The sequence below is a fragment of the Phalacrocorax carbo genome, chromosome 6 (assembly GCF_963921805.1).
Source record: "Phalacrocorax carbo chromosome 6, bPhaCar2.1, whole genome shotgun sequence".
NCBI classification, from domain to species: Eukaryota; Metazoa; Chordata; class Aves; order Suliformes; family Phalacrocoracidae; genus Phalacrocorax; species Phalacrocorax carbo.
The window spans coordinates 10375765-10393491 of NC_087518.1; the positions used below are offsets into that span (position 1 = coordinate 10375765).

Here is a 17727-nt window from a genome sequence, read left to right on the forward strand (position 1 = left end):
TTCCCTCCAATCAGAATTATAACTGCAAATCCTGTGATAAACTTGGTGAATGTAAACATGTTGTCTCTGTGTTTATAGAAATAAATTATCTTTCACATGTATTACTCCTTCTTTATTTCAAATGTCTCATGCAGTTCTTGAAAATCAGGCTGATGTAACCTTTGTGTGAACCTGTTAACTACAGAGCATCTCCTAGTTATATATCCTAGAGCATAGAGAATATTCCTGAATACCTTCAGGCTTCAAGATGCAGTAAAAATAAAAATGACTGTAATACAATGGCATGGAACTTAATTTTCTTCAAATAGTCCTTTGAACACTGATTTTAGTACTGAGAAAATAAGGTTTTAATTTTTGTAGCCTTTGGTCGTGAAAGTTCAAGTGATGTTAAAGGTGATTTTGAGGTCTTTATTCTGCAAACACAATGCTGTAAGTCAGAAAAAAAATCCTGTCTTCAGGGAATTGAAATGAAAATCAAGTCCCAAGTGCCTGCTTGTTGGATTTACACAACTGAGGCTCTGCTAAGAATTCTGGACCCTATTAATAATGTTACAAAATTGACTTTCAAGTGAGGAATCATACCAATTATTAATTTCTGTGAACACAGCAGATCAGGTGACTGAATAGCCCCTGTGTACTGCCATTATTTACTTTATAGCTTAATTTCACTGACTTACAAAGCACAGTCACCAAGGTAGAATAAAATCAAAGTATATTTGCAGTGTCATGAACACTGTGCTTAAAAGGGAACAGTCTTAATTGTCTTAATGTATTTCCAAAAACATATAATATTTATAACAGGCAAGCATTCCTTGTGAATGGTAATTAATCTGATGTAGAAATAAATGATCTGCTATTATCAGCGTAGTGTCAGCTTTTTTTCACATTTAGGTACCTGAAATTAGATGTGTAAGATCAAAATTTTCAAAGACACATACCACAGATGTGGAAAAGTGTTGTAAAACTGCTGTTTCAGATCACACGCCCAAACCCATCTGAAATTCCTTTGGCTTTCCCCCATTTTTAATCACAAAAGGAAATGTCTCTGACTTTCAGAGGTGTTATATATGAGCATCTCTTCATCAAAATGATAATTTCCAGTCTGTGAAAACTGCTTTCCTTTAGGTGTCTCAGTAGTTACATATTTTAGTCATTTTGCCCATATCTGAGGGGTTTGAGAAAACTTCTGAACACAGCATTGTATGATTCCCTGTATTTAGCCTTATGTTTTAGTTGCTCTTGCTATAACCCTTGGAGAAGGGGAATTTAGGCAATTCAGAAGTGATCAGAAGCAGGTTACAGGCTAGGGATTGAGTCACTTGTTCTTCTGGACCACCCAGATTTGCATTTGTGCCTTGACAATACCACCTTCAGATGTCCTTGTTTGTCCTCTGCGGCCAGTGGAGCGTTTCCGTGACTTGTGTCCTGAGGAAGTGGCCGATTTATTTCGTACAGCGCAGAGGGTTGGCAATGTGGTGGAGAAACATTTCTGCGGCACCTCGCTCACCATTTCAATTCAGGTTTGTAAACCAGTCAACTAAAAAAGGTTTAGTGGTTTGTTTTATCAAGCTTTCAACCTTCTTCCCTAGTCCAAGGGCAAAAGGACATTCAAACTTAAAGGGGCAATAAATGCAAAATAATAATAAAAAAAGATGCACAATAACTGCATTGCAGTCTGCAGATTTGCCATTGAAAAAACTTAAGAGGCAAACCAGCAGAAAAGTATGGATAATTAATAACTGCAAAACTTTGTAATAAGCCTGTGAACACTCCCAAATGCAGTGCTTGCTTGTGAGTATTTCAGCAAATGCTCTTCCTTCACAGAAGTGTTTGCAGGATTGACCCAGAGAAGGCAGCCACCTCTTGCTCTTCACCAGGTAACCCACTGCTTGTGATGGAAATGGGCAACTCCTCCTCACAGCTATTTATATGCAAGCAAAGAGATGTAGCCATGTAAATACGTTATCAATTCTGACCTTTCAGTTATTTGTGCTGGGTGATTTTATAGCAAAAAAGAGCTCTGTTTAAAGTAAATCAGGAGACTAAGCCCATTTCATTAGAATAACAATTTAAGCAAGCATGTTTCAATGAAATTGTCACTTATGTGTCTGATTTTATACTCACAAGGATCAGAAATCTATTGCTAGGAATTAAAAAATATGATCTGAAAGAATGAAAAATAACATCTGTTGGTTTTGTGGTCTAACATACAGTTTCTCACTTTGTCATAGCCTGATATGGAAAGGCGCCTTGTTCAAAACCTTTGTGTTGAATGGTCCCCAGGAAAATCTGCTAAATTAACATACAGTGAAACTGGATGTAAATGATTATTGAGTAAGATTTCTGAATCCCTGTGTGATCCGTGTTAGTTCCTCTGACCTCAGACTTCTCCCTTTGCTTACAGGATGGTCCTGAAGCTGGACAAACGGTGAAGGTGAGTGCTTATTATGCAGAATACAAATTAAGAGACAATTATAAGAACTAATAAAAGATCAGAACTAGTCATCTGCAGACCATTGCTGGATCGTGATTTTATCCTTGAGATCAAAAAATCCCAAGTGTACAACAGCTGTAAGTACTTTTTATTGAGATTACACTGGATAATGTTTACAGTTTTTCTTTCTAGACAAAAATTTTCAATCATGAAAATATCTTTTCTAAGCTGCTGGGTGTATTTATTCAAGGAAAGCCTTAGAAAAGAGGCATCTGTTAAAGTTTTTTGTTTGTTTTATGGAGAAAATATTGCCCTGCTATTCATAGTCTCTTTGTTTGTCTTTTTATTGTCTAATGAGTTGTAGCTAATTATAGGAACAGTTAAACTGAACAACAGTATGAAAATATACCTTTTGTCTATGCTTTCTCTCTACATATTCATATCACATTCCTGTTACTGAAGTTCAAATGTAATGGAGCCAGTGAAGCTTAAAAACAGATTTTAAGTGTACTTCTGAAAAAAAGGCAGGGGGCTGGAGAGGAAGAGAGGATTTACGATTATACTCTCCACTTGAGTAATAACATAGATAACATCCAAGATGGCTCTCCAGGCATGTTTCACTGCCTCGTAATGCAAATGCAAATGCATGTGTAGTTAGATTATATGCCTGAACATTAGATAAAGGCTATTTTTTACATTTGGAATCAAAGGAAAGTCAAATATGGCTATGGGTTAGCACTTTGTAAAATCAAATTAGATGTCTCGAAGAAGCTGTTTGGGTTGATTAAGATAACTGTAACAACCAAACGATGGCGTATAGAAACATTTTACCTCTTTCCAATTTGCCGTATTGACCTTATTTTTCCTAGTCCTTTTCGTGGCCTGCTTTGAATATTTAGCACAGAGGTAATAGGGAGTGAGAAGAAGAAATTAGAAAATCCCCAACCTTTGGGAAGCTGAGGAGTGATGAAGGAATGTAATACATTTTACTTCAGTACTGTGGCAAACCAGGTTCCTCGGCTTGTGACTTAGAGTGCATTGGGTGGGTTTCACTAGGAATGCCTGTTGATAGGTGAAAGACTTAGTTTAAATAATTTCTGAAGTAAATTTTGTCATTATCACCAACATGTTTTAACAAGCAGATCACAGAATTTTTTTAATATCTTTGACTAACGTTTTTCTGTGTAAAAAAAAGTTTTTATAGGAATGATTATATTACAATGTGAGAAAATTTGCTAGTATGAATGAGCAAAACTAGATGTAAAAATTCCCATCTTCTGTGATTGTGAACAGAAACAAATGCTTGTGTGGGCCTTAAAAAGGCAAGAAATTCTGTATGATTTTGCACTTGAACTGGAGACAAAGAACATTAAGTGTTAATCTATCCAATACATTGCAAACTGGTAGCCACCCTTTGTGCTTTCTTCTCACACTTTTAATAAGCAATGAGATGAAAATGACCTGCTCTTACAGCTGTGAACCCCTAGACTCTGTAATAAAGAGTGTGTATTCATAAATCAGAGGTTAGCAGTTTACGTTTCTCTACTTTTCTGCATCATTGGGCAACACGGTAATTTATCATCATCACTTTGGGATGTTTACTAACCAAAAATGCCAACAACTATTTTCTTCAGAGAACTCAGAGCTTTCAAAACTTGAATTGGGGAAGAAATTACTATGATCAAGATCTTCTTTAAAGTGAACAATAAGGTGGATGCACAAATAGCTGGTTCCATTTAAACTGTTTTTAATCAGAAAGTTTGAAAAACCACCTATGTGATCTACAAATAATTTATAAACCTTAAATTCAATGTGTCACGTGTTTCTATATGTGTTTTTCTTCATGTATCAGAAGGCACAATAATCTAGTCTTCCTCTAAGGGAACTTTTAATTCAAATTTCCAAAACAGACTCAATGTTAGAAAAATATTCTAATAGTAAGAAGAGCAAAGCATCACAATAAATATCCAAGGGAGTTTGTGGAGTCTCTGTTTCAATAGGATAGGCAAGCGTGTGTCAGGAGCTAATTAGGTGTAGCTGATCTTGCTTTGAATGGGGTCACATACCAGATGGCTTCAAGAGTCCTTTGCATTCGAATTTTGTATAATTCTATATACCTGTATAAATATAGGCTACTGTATGTGCTATGCAGGAAAAGAATTACAGGAAGCAGAGGAAGAGTACTGGCTGTGAAACTGGTCAGTACAAAGCTTTACTACAAAATGGGAAGAGCTATCAGCCTAGCTGAAGGCAAAAACTGGATGAGAAATTATATCTGAAAATGGTTATGAAATTCTCTTTCTTTGTCAGCAAGAAGGATTGGTAATCCAAGTCCAAGAAAAATCTTGGACCCCAGTTTGAGTATGAGTCTCAGGTCATTCTTTTCCATGGAGATACCAAAAATTATATGTGCAATGCATGCACTAGGTTTAAAGGAAATTACCATTTCAGTGTGATTTTGGATAGAAATCAATGATAAGATTGCAACTGTTTCATGTTCATTGTGCTGATGTGAAACCTGCTGGTGTGTCCAGGTTTCAGTCAGGTATGTACCGCAGCATGTACTGCAATGTCAGGATACTTTACTGGTCCCTCTTGGACTAAAACCTTCCTAGTTATCTAATGGGAAGCTGTTTATAACCTAACATGTAGCTCTGTTATTGCTGTATTCAGTTCCTTGTGGATACTGTCCTCCTCTGAATCTAAGCTAGCAGAGCCTGCAGGACAGCATTGTAGGGAACCTTATGGTCCTTTCAGATTCCCCCATTATTGCAGTCTCTGTGTGTGCATTGGTTGGGTCTTTGGAAGAAATTAGGCTTACACCTGACCCTCAGCTCACCAATACTTTGGAAGTCCAGATGGGTCTTTTCTTACCCTTTAGCAGCTAGAAATATACATTTGCTAAGGAATGATGAACCATGTCCCAGATCTCAGACCATAAAATAATGCAATATATTACATCATAATCTTTTTCATAGCTGTCCACAGATTGTGCCTGTTCCAGCCCTGTCACCTATTTATAAGAGGGACAAATGTCCCTCTCCAAAGGTGGTCACAGACTTGCACACTTTGTGGGTTTTTTTTTTGAAAGAGGTTCTTGCACCAGCTCACAACCAAGAACGGAGCACCCTTGAGCAGTGTGTCAGCAAGCATAACCATCTTCCAGCATTAAAAAAATTTTGAACATTTTTTTCGTACTTGAGAAAGGAAGGAAATTGTATTTAGGTCCGATTTTAAAGAACATTTCTCTCTGCAATTTTGAGCTCTGTTTTTCTTGGAGAACACAATACCCATGGTGTCCTTATGCCAGGAATGGAGGGTGAGTTTCATGCCAGTTCTGTTTGAGAATGCCTTAAATATCCACGCAATTTCATGGATCAGGGAAATCAGCTCTGCATCTTAATACAGGGCTCTTATTGCTATGTCAAGTGAGTGACGTTTCAAGATTTCCCCAGTATATTTTATAGCCTTCTTTTCAACATCAAGTCAGCAAATGCTCTAGATGCCTTGGTGGATGTACAGCATAGAATAAACTCTCAGGTTTACCTTTTATGTGAGATTCAATCACAAGAAACTCCATGTACTCTGTACTCTGTAAAGGCTAAACAAATCAAGCTGGCAGGAGCATGATGCAACTAATTTATCTGTAGAGACAAGATAATATTGCACAGCAAGTGTCCATTGCACAAACGCATATGAACACATACTCTATTTTGTAGCAGTGTCAAAGTCTCCAGCAGCTCAGCACCTCCACTGTTATCCATGAGTAAGTGCCTGTTTGCCAATTACAGGTTCACCAAAATAAAGGAGAAAGCGAGGCTGATGGTGGCAGTGTGGTTATATGTGCAGAAATTTATTTTATATGTCACACATTCCACTAATTATTTTACACTGAGAAGATTGTCTCACGATTATTTTTGATGTACATGTTTTTCTTTCCCAGATGGTTTTTAATGCTGTGTTAAATCAATCCACCTGGCTTGCATTCTTTAGGGATCTTAACCTGAACTGTCGAGTCTAGGTTTATTTAAGCCCACAGCAGACTGCTCTTTCATACTATTTGTCTACTTATCTCTGGACCTGAAGTACTGGACTTCAGGTTTGAGTCTTTAAATTTAATCAGATTGCATTGCAGACTGATTGCATCAGAAAGATTGAACTCACTAGCTGCAATACTTTTGATGCCTGAGCCTGCTTTCCCTGCAGACTGGCTGATGTGAGTCCTTGTTTAAAGGAGTATTGGAAACCACCTTTTGCTCTCTTAAAAAAACAAAAGAAGCTAGCATTTGAGAAATGCAAAGATTTTTCTTACCTCTAAACAAATATAAAAATTCAAGTAGAAAAAACATGGAATAAAGAAACAAGTTTCTGAAAATCAGATTGTACTGAAACATGTGAACTAATGGTTCTGTTTGCTTTACTGTTAAGAACCGTGATTCTTTTGAAAGTTTTCGGGATGTCCAAAAATGATTTTATGAAGTACAGCAGTTTCTCTGAATTGCTCGAGAACCACACTAATAGTATTTGCTTGGAGAATATGTAATGTTGCAGATAGGTATTTAGTACAGCAAATTTGGTAGTCTCAGGGCTTCTATGTCTGTTCTGAGCTCATAATTTCGGTACTGTACTTAGATTGGGGTGGGTTTTGCTGGGACGACAGTGATGTATATTTTCAAGGCTAGGATTATACTGCCCCTTACAGAGATGGGGAAGCAGCAGAGACATCAAGTAGTTTGTGCCCCCTCCCTTAACGCCTTTTGCTAGCTCTTTGTTTTCTACTTACTCTAAAGAATAATTCTTGTCCTTTCCTTCAAGGCCCTTTTCAAAATCTGCTTTGTGTTGGTCTAATTCTCCATTCAGTCCCTTGGTCAGACCTATGTTTTCTGTGATGCAATTAATGCATATAGTGCTAGAGTCCCAGTTTCCTCTTTGCTTTCTCAGGCTCTTAACTCCTGTTCATTACATGTAACGTTTATTTTTTGACTGAACTATAAGCTTTCCAGGAAAAGCATTAAATTGCTTTTTTGTTTGCCATGCTTATAGTCCAAAGAGGCACCGATGGATCTGTAAACCTTCCCTTAATAAAAATGATAATATGCAGGACCAAGAATGATGGTGTTATGGCCCCCTTAATTGGTACAGATCGGTTTCTGTACTTAAAACATCGTAACAGTTGACAAAAGTGAGAGGTATCTGTGTCCAGTGTACATCCATGTGAAGATACAGCGGTTTTCTGAAGACTGAAAGAAATGAAAGAAAACTGGGAATGTGGAAACAGCCTAGTGATTGATGGACATGACACCATCCTAGCTGAGAATGCCAAAGGCTCCAAGGCACCGACAAATTGAAATGATGACCTGGATAATGAAGTCTGATCTAGAAATATCGGGTTGTGAAGTTCCCTGAAGGGTTAGGGTCAGAAATTTTTGAAAGATTCTCTTTAGCAGTGAATTATGATGGTTCTGAATCTGGATGATTTTGAATTTCCAGTAGTGAATGTCATGACATGCTGTACCCCTGACTTGTAAAGCAATATCATTCTCTGTCCCTGGACAAACACAGAATAGTCTGTATGGACTAGAATGTACAGGAAAAAAAAAAAACCAAAACCAAAACAAAACAGGTTTTAAAATGTGCAGCTATAAATGAGAGAAGTAAAAGAAATTTCCAAAGATATAAGTTGAAGAATGGTAATGAGAAGGAAGATCTTACTATTCCGTGCCAGCGATTCTACCCTTCTTTCCTGCCATATGGATTTCTTAGATGGGTATTCTCTTTAGGTAGTTTAATTCCAAAAATACCCCCAGAGCTAGTCAGAATTATTGACACTGTCTAAATTAAACTATAATAAGCAAGTAAGTGGGCTCAAATGCTTGTTTAAATTGCCTTAGTGTACAGATATTAAAAGTCCTGCAGCTCTGTTTGCCACATCCAGCATCTAGCTCTTCCCTTGCTGGGCATGATCCCCTTCAGCAGCAGACCCGCACAGCGCTGGCCGCTGGCGTTTTTGGCCTCTCAGAGGTCAATGGGTGAGAACTAAACTGTGGGTGATGCGTGCAGGCCTGCAAAGGTACTTGCATGTGCGTAACATGAAGGGTGTGTGCACATTCAGGAATGTCTATGGGAGCATGGATGTCCCTGTCCCAGTCCCCATCAGCACACCACGTGTCAGTGGAGCCCTGCAAGCCCAGGGAGAGGCTGGGGCTGTGGGTGGCAGTGCCAGCAGCTAATGCAACTGGAAAGTGAGCAATCACCCTACAGAGCCTTTCTCTTGCTGGAACATTGCTGCATGCTGCCCACAGTGACCTGACTGATTACTGCAGGGAAGGGTTAAATACTGCCAGGGCTCCCCATGCTTCTGCCCTTCTGTGCAGCTCCAGGAGATCCTGCTCCTGCTTTGACAAAAGCATTTTAAATATCCTTTTTTTTTTTTTGGGGGGGGGGGGGGGGGTATGTGTTCAGATACTTAAACTTTTCATGACAGAAGAATCTTGAACGAGTCAGTCATTCAGAGGGTTTTATTTGGGAGGTTGAAAGCTCTTCAATTTTTTCTTTTTTTTTTTTTTTTTTTCCTATAAACAGTTATTTTTCAAAATCAGAAAGTATTTCTAGCTGAAAGGTGGAAAAGTTTTCCTCCGCGAATGTTATAGCAGGGTATTTTGACAACAAAACCTTTTTCTTCATGAAAACAAAACCTCTTTTGGAAATGCTTTCTGTTTTACTGAATTGGCATTTTTTGATCAAAAAAACCAATATGGGGAGGGGTGTTGAGAAATCCATTAATTGCTCTACATGCTGCTCTTCATTTGCCCCACAGTGACTGAGATTAGGATCAAAAATCCTATGTTTTAATTAGAAAGTATCTTTCACTTCTTTGTTCCCATGTTGCAGCAATATGTTTTGCATTTAAATCATTCTCTGCCTCAGAGTATGTACAATCGATCAAATGCCACTCTTGAGTACAGGTCCTACTAATACCCTATTGTACTGTAAATGCAAAACCTCTAGAAATCCCAGACAATACATGAGGTCTAAAATCATTAAGAGCACAGTCAAGGATGTCTGATTAATTTTTGTGTGGTTAATGTACAAATTTCTTTCCAAGCTCTATCTCATCCATAATACTTTTTGTCAAGCTCGTATCTTATAAAACTCTTCATTTAACAGGGAATGCTTGCTTTATTGTTTTGCTTTTGTTACAAAACATTGGTTTCAACTAGGTAGTCACCAAGAAATGTGCAAAAGCATTCCCATTTAATTCAGATGTGTAACTTGATGATGTTCTATGTTTTGTAGTAGGTGAAAATTGTTTATTAAGCAAGTGTTGCAAAGTTAGATTTCAGTTTAATAGGTTTCTGACTAACTCTATAAATTAGTGTAATGCTTTATAAGCGAATATTGTGTGCTAGTGCGGTGACCTCATGTTATTTTGCACATTTGTCTTTGCATTCTTACCTACCAGGTACTGCTTTTGCTTCCTCCAAAGCTCCGCCATAGAATTATTCCTATGCTGACCACAGATTAGAAAGGATGTCAAAGGGTCGTGTGCAAAACAGACTTCTTCATGGCAATGTGTGCCTTCTATAAGCAGGCATTTACCCACATGTAAACTGCTTTGTGGTTGAGTTTACTGGGTGTTCTTGCCCAAAGGCATTTTCAGTTGACTGATCTGTGTTAAACTTTGGTGCCTCAGCTGTCTGGCTGGATGCTGTGACATCCGGAGTCTCCCAGGGAAGGGTAGAATCACAGTGCTTTGCTCGTGTTAATGACCCAGTTTCATCCAGACAAAGGGAACCCATTTATTAGAGTCCTGGCTGCCTTATCAAGGCAATAATAAAGAAAATGTTAAGTTGGCTCTGTATTTTTTTCCCCTTAAAGTTACATCCCCTTCTGAAAATGAAAGAGTTGTCTACTTAAAGCTGTCCCTGCAGCTCCCCAGAGAGCCTGCACAGCTTGAATGAGTTTGTTGCTTAAAAATGTCAACAGGGAAAGAGTGTCTGTAATATTTTTGCATGTGATAGCAAGGGAATGGAGGCCTTTCCTAGCCCTGTGCTCCTTTACCACATGAAAGAGTAGGTGGTTACACTGTCCTGTAACCTACTGAAATTCTAAGCACATCTGAAATACAAGTATATCTGATCTAGTCCATGCATTTTAGTCTGTTCTGGCAGCACCATGTTAGCCCATGTAGGACTTTCTTTCAGAGAAAGTAAAGCTTCTGCTTGAAATGATTTAGAAATTGAAAACTAAGGTTAAAATAATAGAATAAAACTTGCTTAGCAAGCTCCAGACAGGATGACAGGGTGAAGAGTATGTAATATTTTTACTGTTTTAAAAAAAAAAGAAGTCAAACATTCTGGGTACTGCAGTGTTTTTTGTATCATGCTTGTTGCAAGCCAGGCTGGACAAGCCAAGGGCTTCCTGCAAAATAAAGCAAAACCTCTCTCTCAAGCCTCATTTCCCCAGTCCCTCCTGAAAGCAGCTTGGGTGCTCTCTGGCAAGACCACTCATACACAGGGTCATTCCATAATGCTAAGCTGTAGTTTGAAAGAATTTGAAATATGCCTTTAAAATCCAGCCTCTGGGAGCTTTATCAAATGGCCACATCCCATTTGGTTATTGGTAGGAAAAGCCTACGCTGGCTGGTACGTTGCTGGAATAACAGTTTCTGAGGTTGAAGGAGAATGGATGCCAGTGCACCTCTTGCCTGGTGCTCACCATTTTGAGTTTTCCTTTCGCTTGCTTGTAGTGATGGGAGAAAAGCCATGCACTTTATGCAGTGCTGCTCATGTGGTGACTCCACAAGGCAGTATCTCTGCTAGCTGTGTTTTTCAGAGGTCTATGACTCCACACTGCTGTTTTCTATTTTACTGTTTCGGTGACAGCTATAGAGCAATGCTCTGCTGCCTGCACTGTGCTTTTTTAGGCAAGTGAGGTGTAGTACTCCCTGAAGAGCTACAGAAACACTCTAAACCCCTTCCCTTTTGCAGAAATCTGAATGCTGGTGTCTCCAGGCAGATTGCACACACATACATGTACCAAATGTTGAGAGACATGTCTTTAAAAAGAGAAAGGAATAATCTTGAAACAAAGCCTGATTCTTACTTAAATGTAGGCAATTACCTGGTAAAATCAGGTTTATCCTCTTCTCAGTTTTGGATCACATAGAAGAAATTGTTATCTAGGGATGAATTTCAGCCCAACTGCCAGGCCTTTTCTGGAGAGAAATTCTCTGCTTGAATAATAGATAAATTGCCAGTCAGGATTAAGATTTTTTAAAATAAGTTATTCTATGTCTGAATTAGCTGATGCTGCTCATTATTTTCTTTCAATACATAAACAGTCTGCAGCCCCTTGATTTTGGAGGAAAAAAAAATTGCAACTTGCAAATAGTGAATTCTGTAATTAAAAGCATTTCTGGGTATTTAAAAATCTCTTTTCATATATTCATATTTCAGATTTTTTGGGAGTGATGCTACAATTGGCATCAATTAGGGAAAACCAAATGAATCTTTTAACAATTACACTGTCCCCTTACCTGAGATTAGACAGAAGATTTGAGGAGAGAACCTTAGATTCCCTACTTTAACACCATTACCTACTTTGGAGATAAACTGTTCACTTCCAGAGAGGAAAATTCACCTGTAATAATTAGCCAGCTGAGTAAAAAACATCCTGAAGCTTTCTTTTTTACTATTAGGTCTCCGCACACTTTTTTTTCTCTTTTTGTGGGCTCAGATGCCTCAGTTCTTCCCAGGAGTTCTCAGTCCCTTGCTAGATGCAGCAACCTGGTAATTCAGTTTTACCAACCAAATTGTTGTGGCTAAAGTAATTTAAAGAACAGCTAAGTCATTATTCCTGTTTTGTTGAGCAGATGAAGAGGCTGGGGCTGGTAATAGCTCTGTCCTTTAGAGGCAGCACAGAGCCTTGGGGCACTACCCTGCTCTGGCCATGCCAGGAGGGCTCACCTGTACGTGTGACATTTTGTTGTTCCCTGAATTTTACATCTGAACCACGCCTTGCTTCTTTCCAGAGCTTTTCTCTCTCCCATATCTTCTCCCAAGACCTTGGGCTTTGCTGTCTGCAGGGTGCAAACGGGATCCTTTGCTATGGCAGTCCCAGGGAGAAGGGGTAGCATCCCCAGTTGGAGCGCCCTGAGAAACTAGTTTGGTTTTCATCATGGATGAAACCCAGTAAGGTTATGTCTGTGTGGACAGATGCAAACAGGCTGGATTTCCTAGCATGGATTCCGGTCGGGTCTAAAAGGTTGCCTCTGCTTCTTCACTGGGAATGACATACGTAGTCAGAACAAATTTGTTTCTGCCTGTACCTATATGCAAAGACCAGTGCTAAGTGTGGTGTGTCCATGCACACATCTCCTCTAAATAAATCCTGCCCAGTAGCACTTCAGAGCAAGGCTCTGCAGCTAGGAGCAGGGGAAATCTATGCTGTGTGGTAAAGGCAAAAGATTGAAAAGACATCCTGTGTTTGCTAGATTGCTCAGGTCTTTTGAAGGAGAAAAATGGTTTCTCCTTTGGTAATCTCCTAGTTTATTATCTCTGAAAAATCAAACCATTTTCTTTTCTCTTTCATTTATACCTTTTTTGAGTTACCTCCCTCATTGCTACCAGGAAAATCTTCATTTCATGTTGTCTGCCTGGCATCACTGATCCAAATTCTCTCTCTGAGAGGCTGGAAGAAAATAAACTAGACCAGATGGAAAGTGCTCATGTGAATGATTGTCTTGATCTTGCTTGTAAAGATGTTAAAATCTGAAATGCTGAATTCCTCTATCTGATTTTATGAATACTGAATTTCCCTGTCTTATTTAAAGTCTAGTTTTTAGTACTTGAAGTAAAGATAATTCCCAGAGGTAACACTTTGTTGTTTTTTTTTAAATGGATCTGTCAATGATCTGTATTAGTTCTCCATTGAGAAGGTATAGAAAAGACAATAATACTGTGATGTTTTCTCACCTGGCCTTCCAGCACACCTCAGCTGGAGCGAAGTTTTCGTTAGGGGATAGTTGGTCTGCCCAGACTGAGGAGTGGATCAGTTCACACCGTATTTAATGGATGCTTTTTTCTGTAATAAATCATCTCTGAACTCGACAAAAGACATTCTTTCAATTGTGCCATTTTAGTGAGGCCACCCAGAGTTACATTCAGAATTATGATCTAGCAGAATATGAATCTGTAACCTGCCTTCTATTCTCTGAGTCCCAGGTAAGTAGAACAGCCTTGGTGTCTGGTGCTAGATTATTCTCTGGTATAAATGGCTCAGTTCACTTGTGGAAATATGTGGACTAAATCAGTGGAGCTTTTGCCATTTCTATACAAACTTTTTTGACCCTACTTGTGTAAGCAACTCTTTGATTTTGTAGAGTTTATCATTTAAACCTACAATTATTAGTCATATGTGTAAATCTAGTAATTCCAAATGCAGAATAGCATTTTGAGAAGATAACCTATAAGGCATAATTTGATATAGTGTTTTTATTTTTTTCTTTAAATATCTTTCACTTCATGTGAAGAAGTTCACTGTTATAGTAACTATCAAGTAAAAGAAAAAAAAAAAGGAAAAAATTCCCAGAATTTATTAGGTTCTAATAAACTCCCTCAGTGCACATACATTTAGTATCTTTCATTAACATTAATGAGAATTATGCATGCATCCTGGGGAGAATAGGCACTGTTGTTTTATTTCTTTTCCTTGTTTTTAGTATTAAATCTTGTCTTACAGTCAGTTCTATAGGGCATACATGCATTCCTGCTGCTCAATTATTTGTTCTACTTAATATATACAGTTTGAGCACCTCCTTTTGCATAGTGGAGGTAGAAAGTTCATAAATTTAAAAAAATCTAACAGAATTTGTGGACACACATAAAAACAAGGGATATGCAAATTAATTAATTAATAGATTACTATTGATTACCAGTAAGGCCTAATTAAACAATAAATTTTCCCCCACACAATTACTTGTTTCATGTTATTAAATGATCAAATCCATAACTAGTTTGGAAGCTCAGGCTCTTAGAATTAAATGAGGTGCTCAAGAGAGTGAAGTTGTGTTTTGGAGCGACAGAGGCATGGCCTAGTTACATGGATTTATGATTTAATTTTCTATGTAATCTAATTTAGTGTAACTATTGAGTTTCTAAAAAAATTAACTTTGATTAGATTTTGTTGACAAAAATAAATACAAAATATAGGATAGTTTATTCATTATCTGTAGCATATTGAGAGAACTGACTCATGAGTATTTCTGTACCTGAAGGGGCCTTTTTTTTCCGTTGCCTGTGCTTTTAGCTGTATTCTACAGCAGTCAGTCATCCTCCAGGCCCCATCCAGGTGTAGTGCACTACAAAGATCTGAAATCCAGAGGATACAAAACTGATTTCTGTGAGAAACTTAATTTATTTCTTATAAATAACAGCATCATTCCTCATTTCTGAGGTAGACATCAGAATTTCATAGAGGGCATTAAGTATGTGAAGGTCCTGGGAAGAAGGAGCATTGGAGAAGGAAAGTAAGCAAATAAAGCTCTTCAGTTTGGCATGCTTCCACTTAATTGGGAGTTTTAAGAGCAGATTGTGGGAGCAGGAAATGAGTCTTTCAGCTAATTCCCTTCTGCATGAAAAATGCTGCATGCCAAAACATTGCTGTCCCAGGCGAGAAGACTCCTTGGGTGTAATTCCTCAGCACAGCGCCACGCCGCAGCAATGCCTTGATGGCATCTGTGGCTCAGGTGTTGCCTACCTGGTTGGCTCTATGATTAACAGCAGATTGCAGGACGAGCAATGGCATCTCGTTCATTAGCAGTTAGGTCTGTGTTTTGCTTGCATTTGCTGGGTTTCCCTGGCAGCAGATTGAAGCATGGAGGCATATTGCTTGTTCTGTTGTAGAAAGCGCTGAGCCTACCTGCACAGGAGTCTGCACATCTGTACGAACCTGGGCATGCATTTAGTTGCTGTTGTGCTGGGGAGCACACTATCATTGAGCTAGTTTACTGCAGCTAGGCTAGCAGTAGGATTTAGCAGACCATATTGCCTTGGGCAGAGCACTAGTCTAAGTTGGCTTTGCCTGTTGGAGCATCTTTGTGCAATGTCCTGAAGACTTATGCTTACAGTTACAAATCCTGGACTTGACTTTCCTGAAGCCAAGCTGCTGCTTTTGTAGTGCAGGGCCAGCCAAGTGCTCACTCCCCGTGCTGTGATGACTGGATGCTGGTGGGTGCTGTTGAGTGGCAGCATGTGCAGTAACGGCCCTGACAGAGGACTGCCTGAGCAATGATGGTTTAGAGATACATGGCTTCGCTCAAAACTCTATGAGCTCAGTGGCAGGGTGTAAGCACTCTGGGGACTTCGAACCAGTCATACGTTAGAAGAGCTGAGGTTGTCTTTTCTTGAGAACTGGAAGGGTTTCCTTTGCTTGTTCCTTACATTAAATGCTTGGACCCATTTTTTAAATCCCTCTTCTATTTCTTTCCATTTTCTGATCATCAATATGTTGAGTTTCCGTATTAATATTTCTAAGTGTTTGTTGAACACCTGGATACATAAGCAAAAAAATTGTTCTCTAGTTGTCTGCTTGGTTGACTCTGTAATTAGCAGCAGATTGCAATGAATGACATCCTGTTCCTTAATGGTTAGGGCTGTGTTTTGCTTACGTTGTGTTGACTTGACCTCAGCAGGTCCAGGCTGGCAAACAGATGTCAGCTCTGTTCAGCAGAATATCTTCTGGTCACTCCAGTAAAACAGGGCTTATGTGTATAGAAGTGAAAGGCAGAATATTTGCAGTAGCCTTTGAATGGAACGTGCAAACAAATTTCAATAGGCAGGCAAAGACAGGTTGCAAACCCTATTGGGAAATGATAAATTGCTGTTAAATGTTATAATTACCCCATGACATTCAGGACTAAAACTTAACTAAGTTTTGCTGAAAACTTGAAAAATAATGGGACAGGTAATATGATTTAATAAATTAGCCACAGAGTAAGTGAAAAAATGAGAACACAACAGAAAATTAATATTTATCTTTTACCAGTATGTAACAGGCTTTGTTAAAAAATGTCTGAAAGCTAAGAAGAGTTTGTTAGACAAATTATAATTTTAATTGCAGACGTAATTGATTATACTCAGCATGCTCATTAGGTTAAGGGAGAATATGAGTCAACTCTCAAGGTCATTACAGTAATAGATATTGTAGGCATGTAATTTGTGATAAGCTGGTTTGTGAACATCTAATTGCTCATTCATGGCAGTGTGTCTGGCACTTTTACTCCCCGAACACCTCTTTGTCCAATTTATTTAACACCCCTTAATATTCCAGGGTCAAATTTACTACAGGAGGCATCAAGCAGTGAATTTTCAACCTCCAAATTATTACACCACTTCATCCTTTTTGTGCCTCAAAGACAGAGCCTGCATTACTAAAAATTAGTGGTCTGGCACTAAGCAGGGTACATCACAAATAGAAATACTCACCCACAGAGACAAGCTAGAATTTCTCATGGAAAACAGCTGTTCCCTGCCCTCCCCAATGGCAGTCATACACTGGAGTTGGATGCCAAAAGAGATGTTCTTTTTAAAAAAATGCACTTAATTAATCAGAACTTTTCCTTCATATTCTTCCTTGGAAGAACATACAATAATAGTATTTTGTTAACTCTTTCTTTCTCGTTTCAAGACTTTGACAGAAGGTTGCTAGTATTAGCTGTATATTTCATAGAATCATGGAATCATTAAGGTTGGAAAAGACCTCTAGGATCATCAAGTCCAACCGTCAACCCAACAATACCATGTCTCCTAAAACGTGTCCTGAAGTGCCACATCTACACATCTTCTTTTGAATACCTCCAGGGATGGTGACTCTAGCACCTCTCTGGGCAGCCTGTTCCAACACCTCACCACTCTTTCAGTAAAGAAATTTTTCCTAATATCCAATCTAAACCTCCCCTGACGCAGCTTGAAGCCATTTCCTCTTGTTCTATCACTAGTGACCTGGCAGAAGAGACCAACACCCACCTCACTACAACCTCCTCTCAGGTAGTTGTAGAGAGCGAGAAGGTCCCCCCTCAGCCTCCTTTTCTCCAGACTAAACAACCCCAGTTCCCTCAGCCGCTCCTCATAACACTTGATCTCTAGACCCTTCACCAGCTTCGTTGCCCTTCTCTGGACACGCTCCAGCACCTCGATGTCCTTCTTGTAGTGAGGGGCCCAAAACTGAACACAGTATTCAAGGTGTGGCCTCACCAGTGCCGAGTACAGGGGCACAATCACTGCCCTGCTCCC

The 17727-nt window shown here is 38.9% G+C and overlaps 1 protein-coding gene across 13 annotated transcripts in view; it reads left to right on the forward strand.

Annotated features, from left to right (window-relative positions):
* FHIT (fragile histidine triad diadenosine triphosphatase) overlaps positions 1-17727 on the forward strand; it is a 627817-nt gene that overhangs the window by 477459 nt on the left and 132631 nt on the right. For 12 of the 13 annotated variants that reach the window (XM_064453593.1, XM_064453598.1, XM_064453589.1 and 9 more), the window contains 2 exons: positions 1341-1520; positions 2405-2434. In XM_064453593.1, coding sequence (XP_064309663.1) covers positions 1341-1520; positions 2405-2434 — 210 coding nt within the window. The remainder of the gene's footprint in view (positions 1-1340; positions 1521-2404; positions 2435-17727) is intronic. The other variant, XM_064453602.1, reaches the window with a different exon arrangement.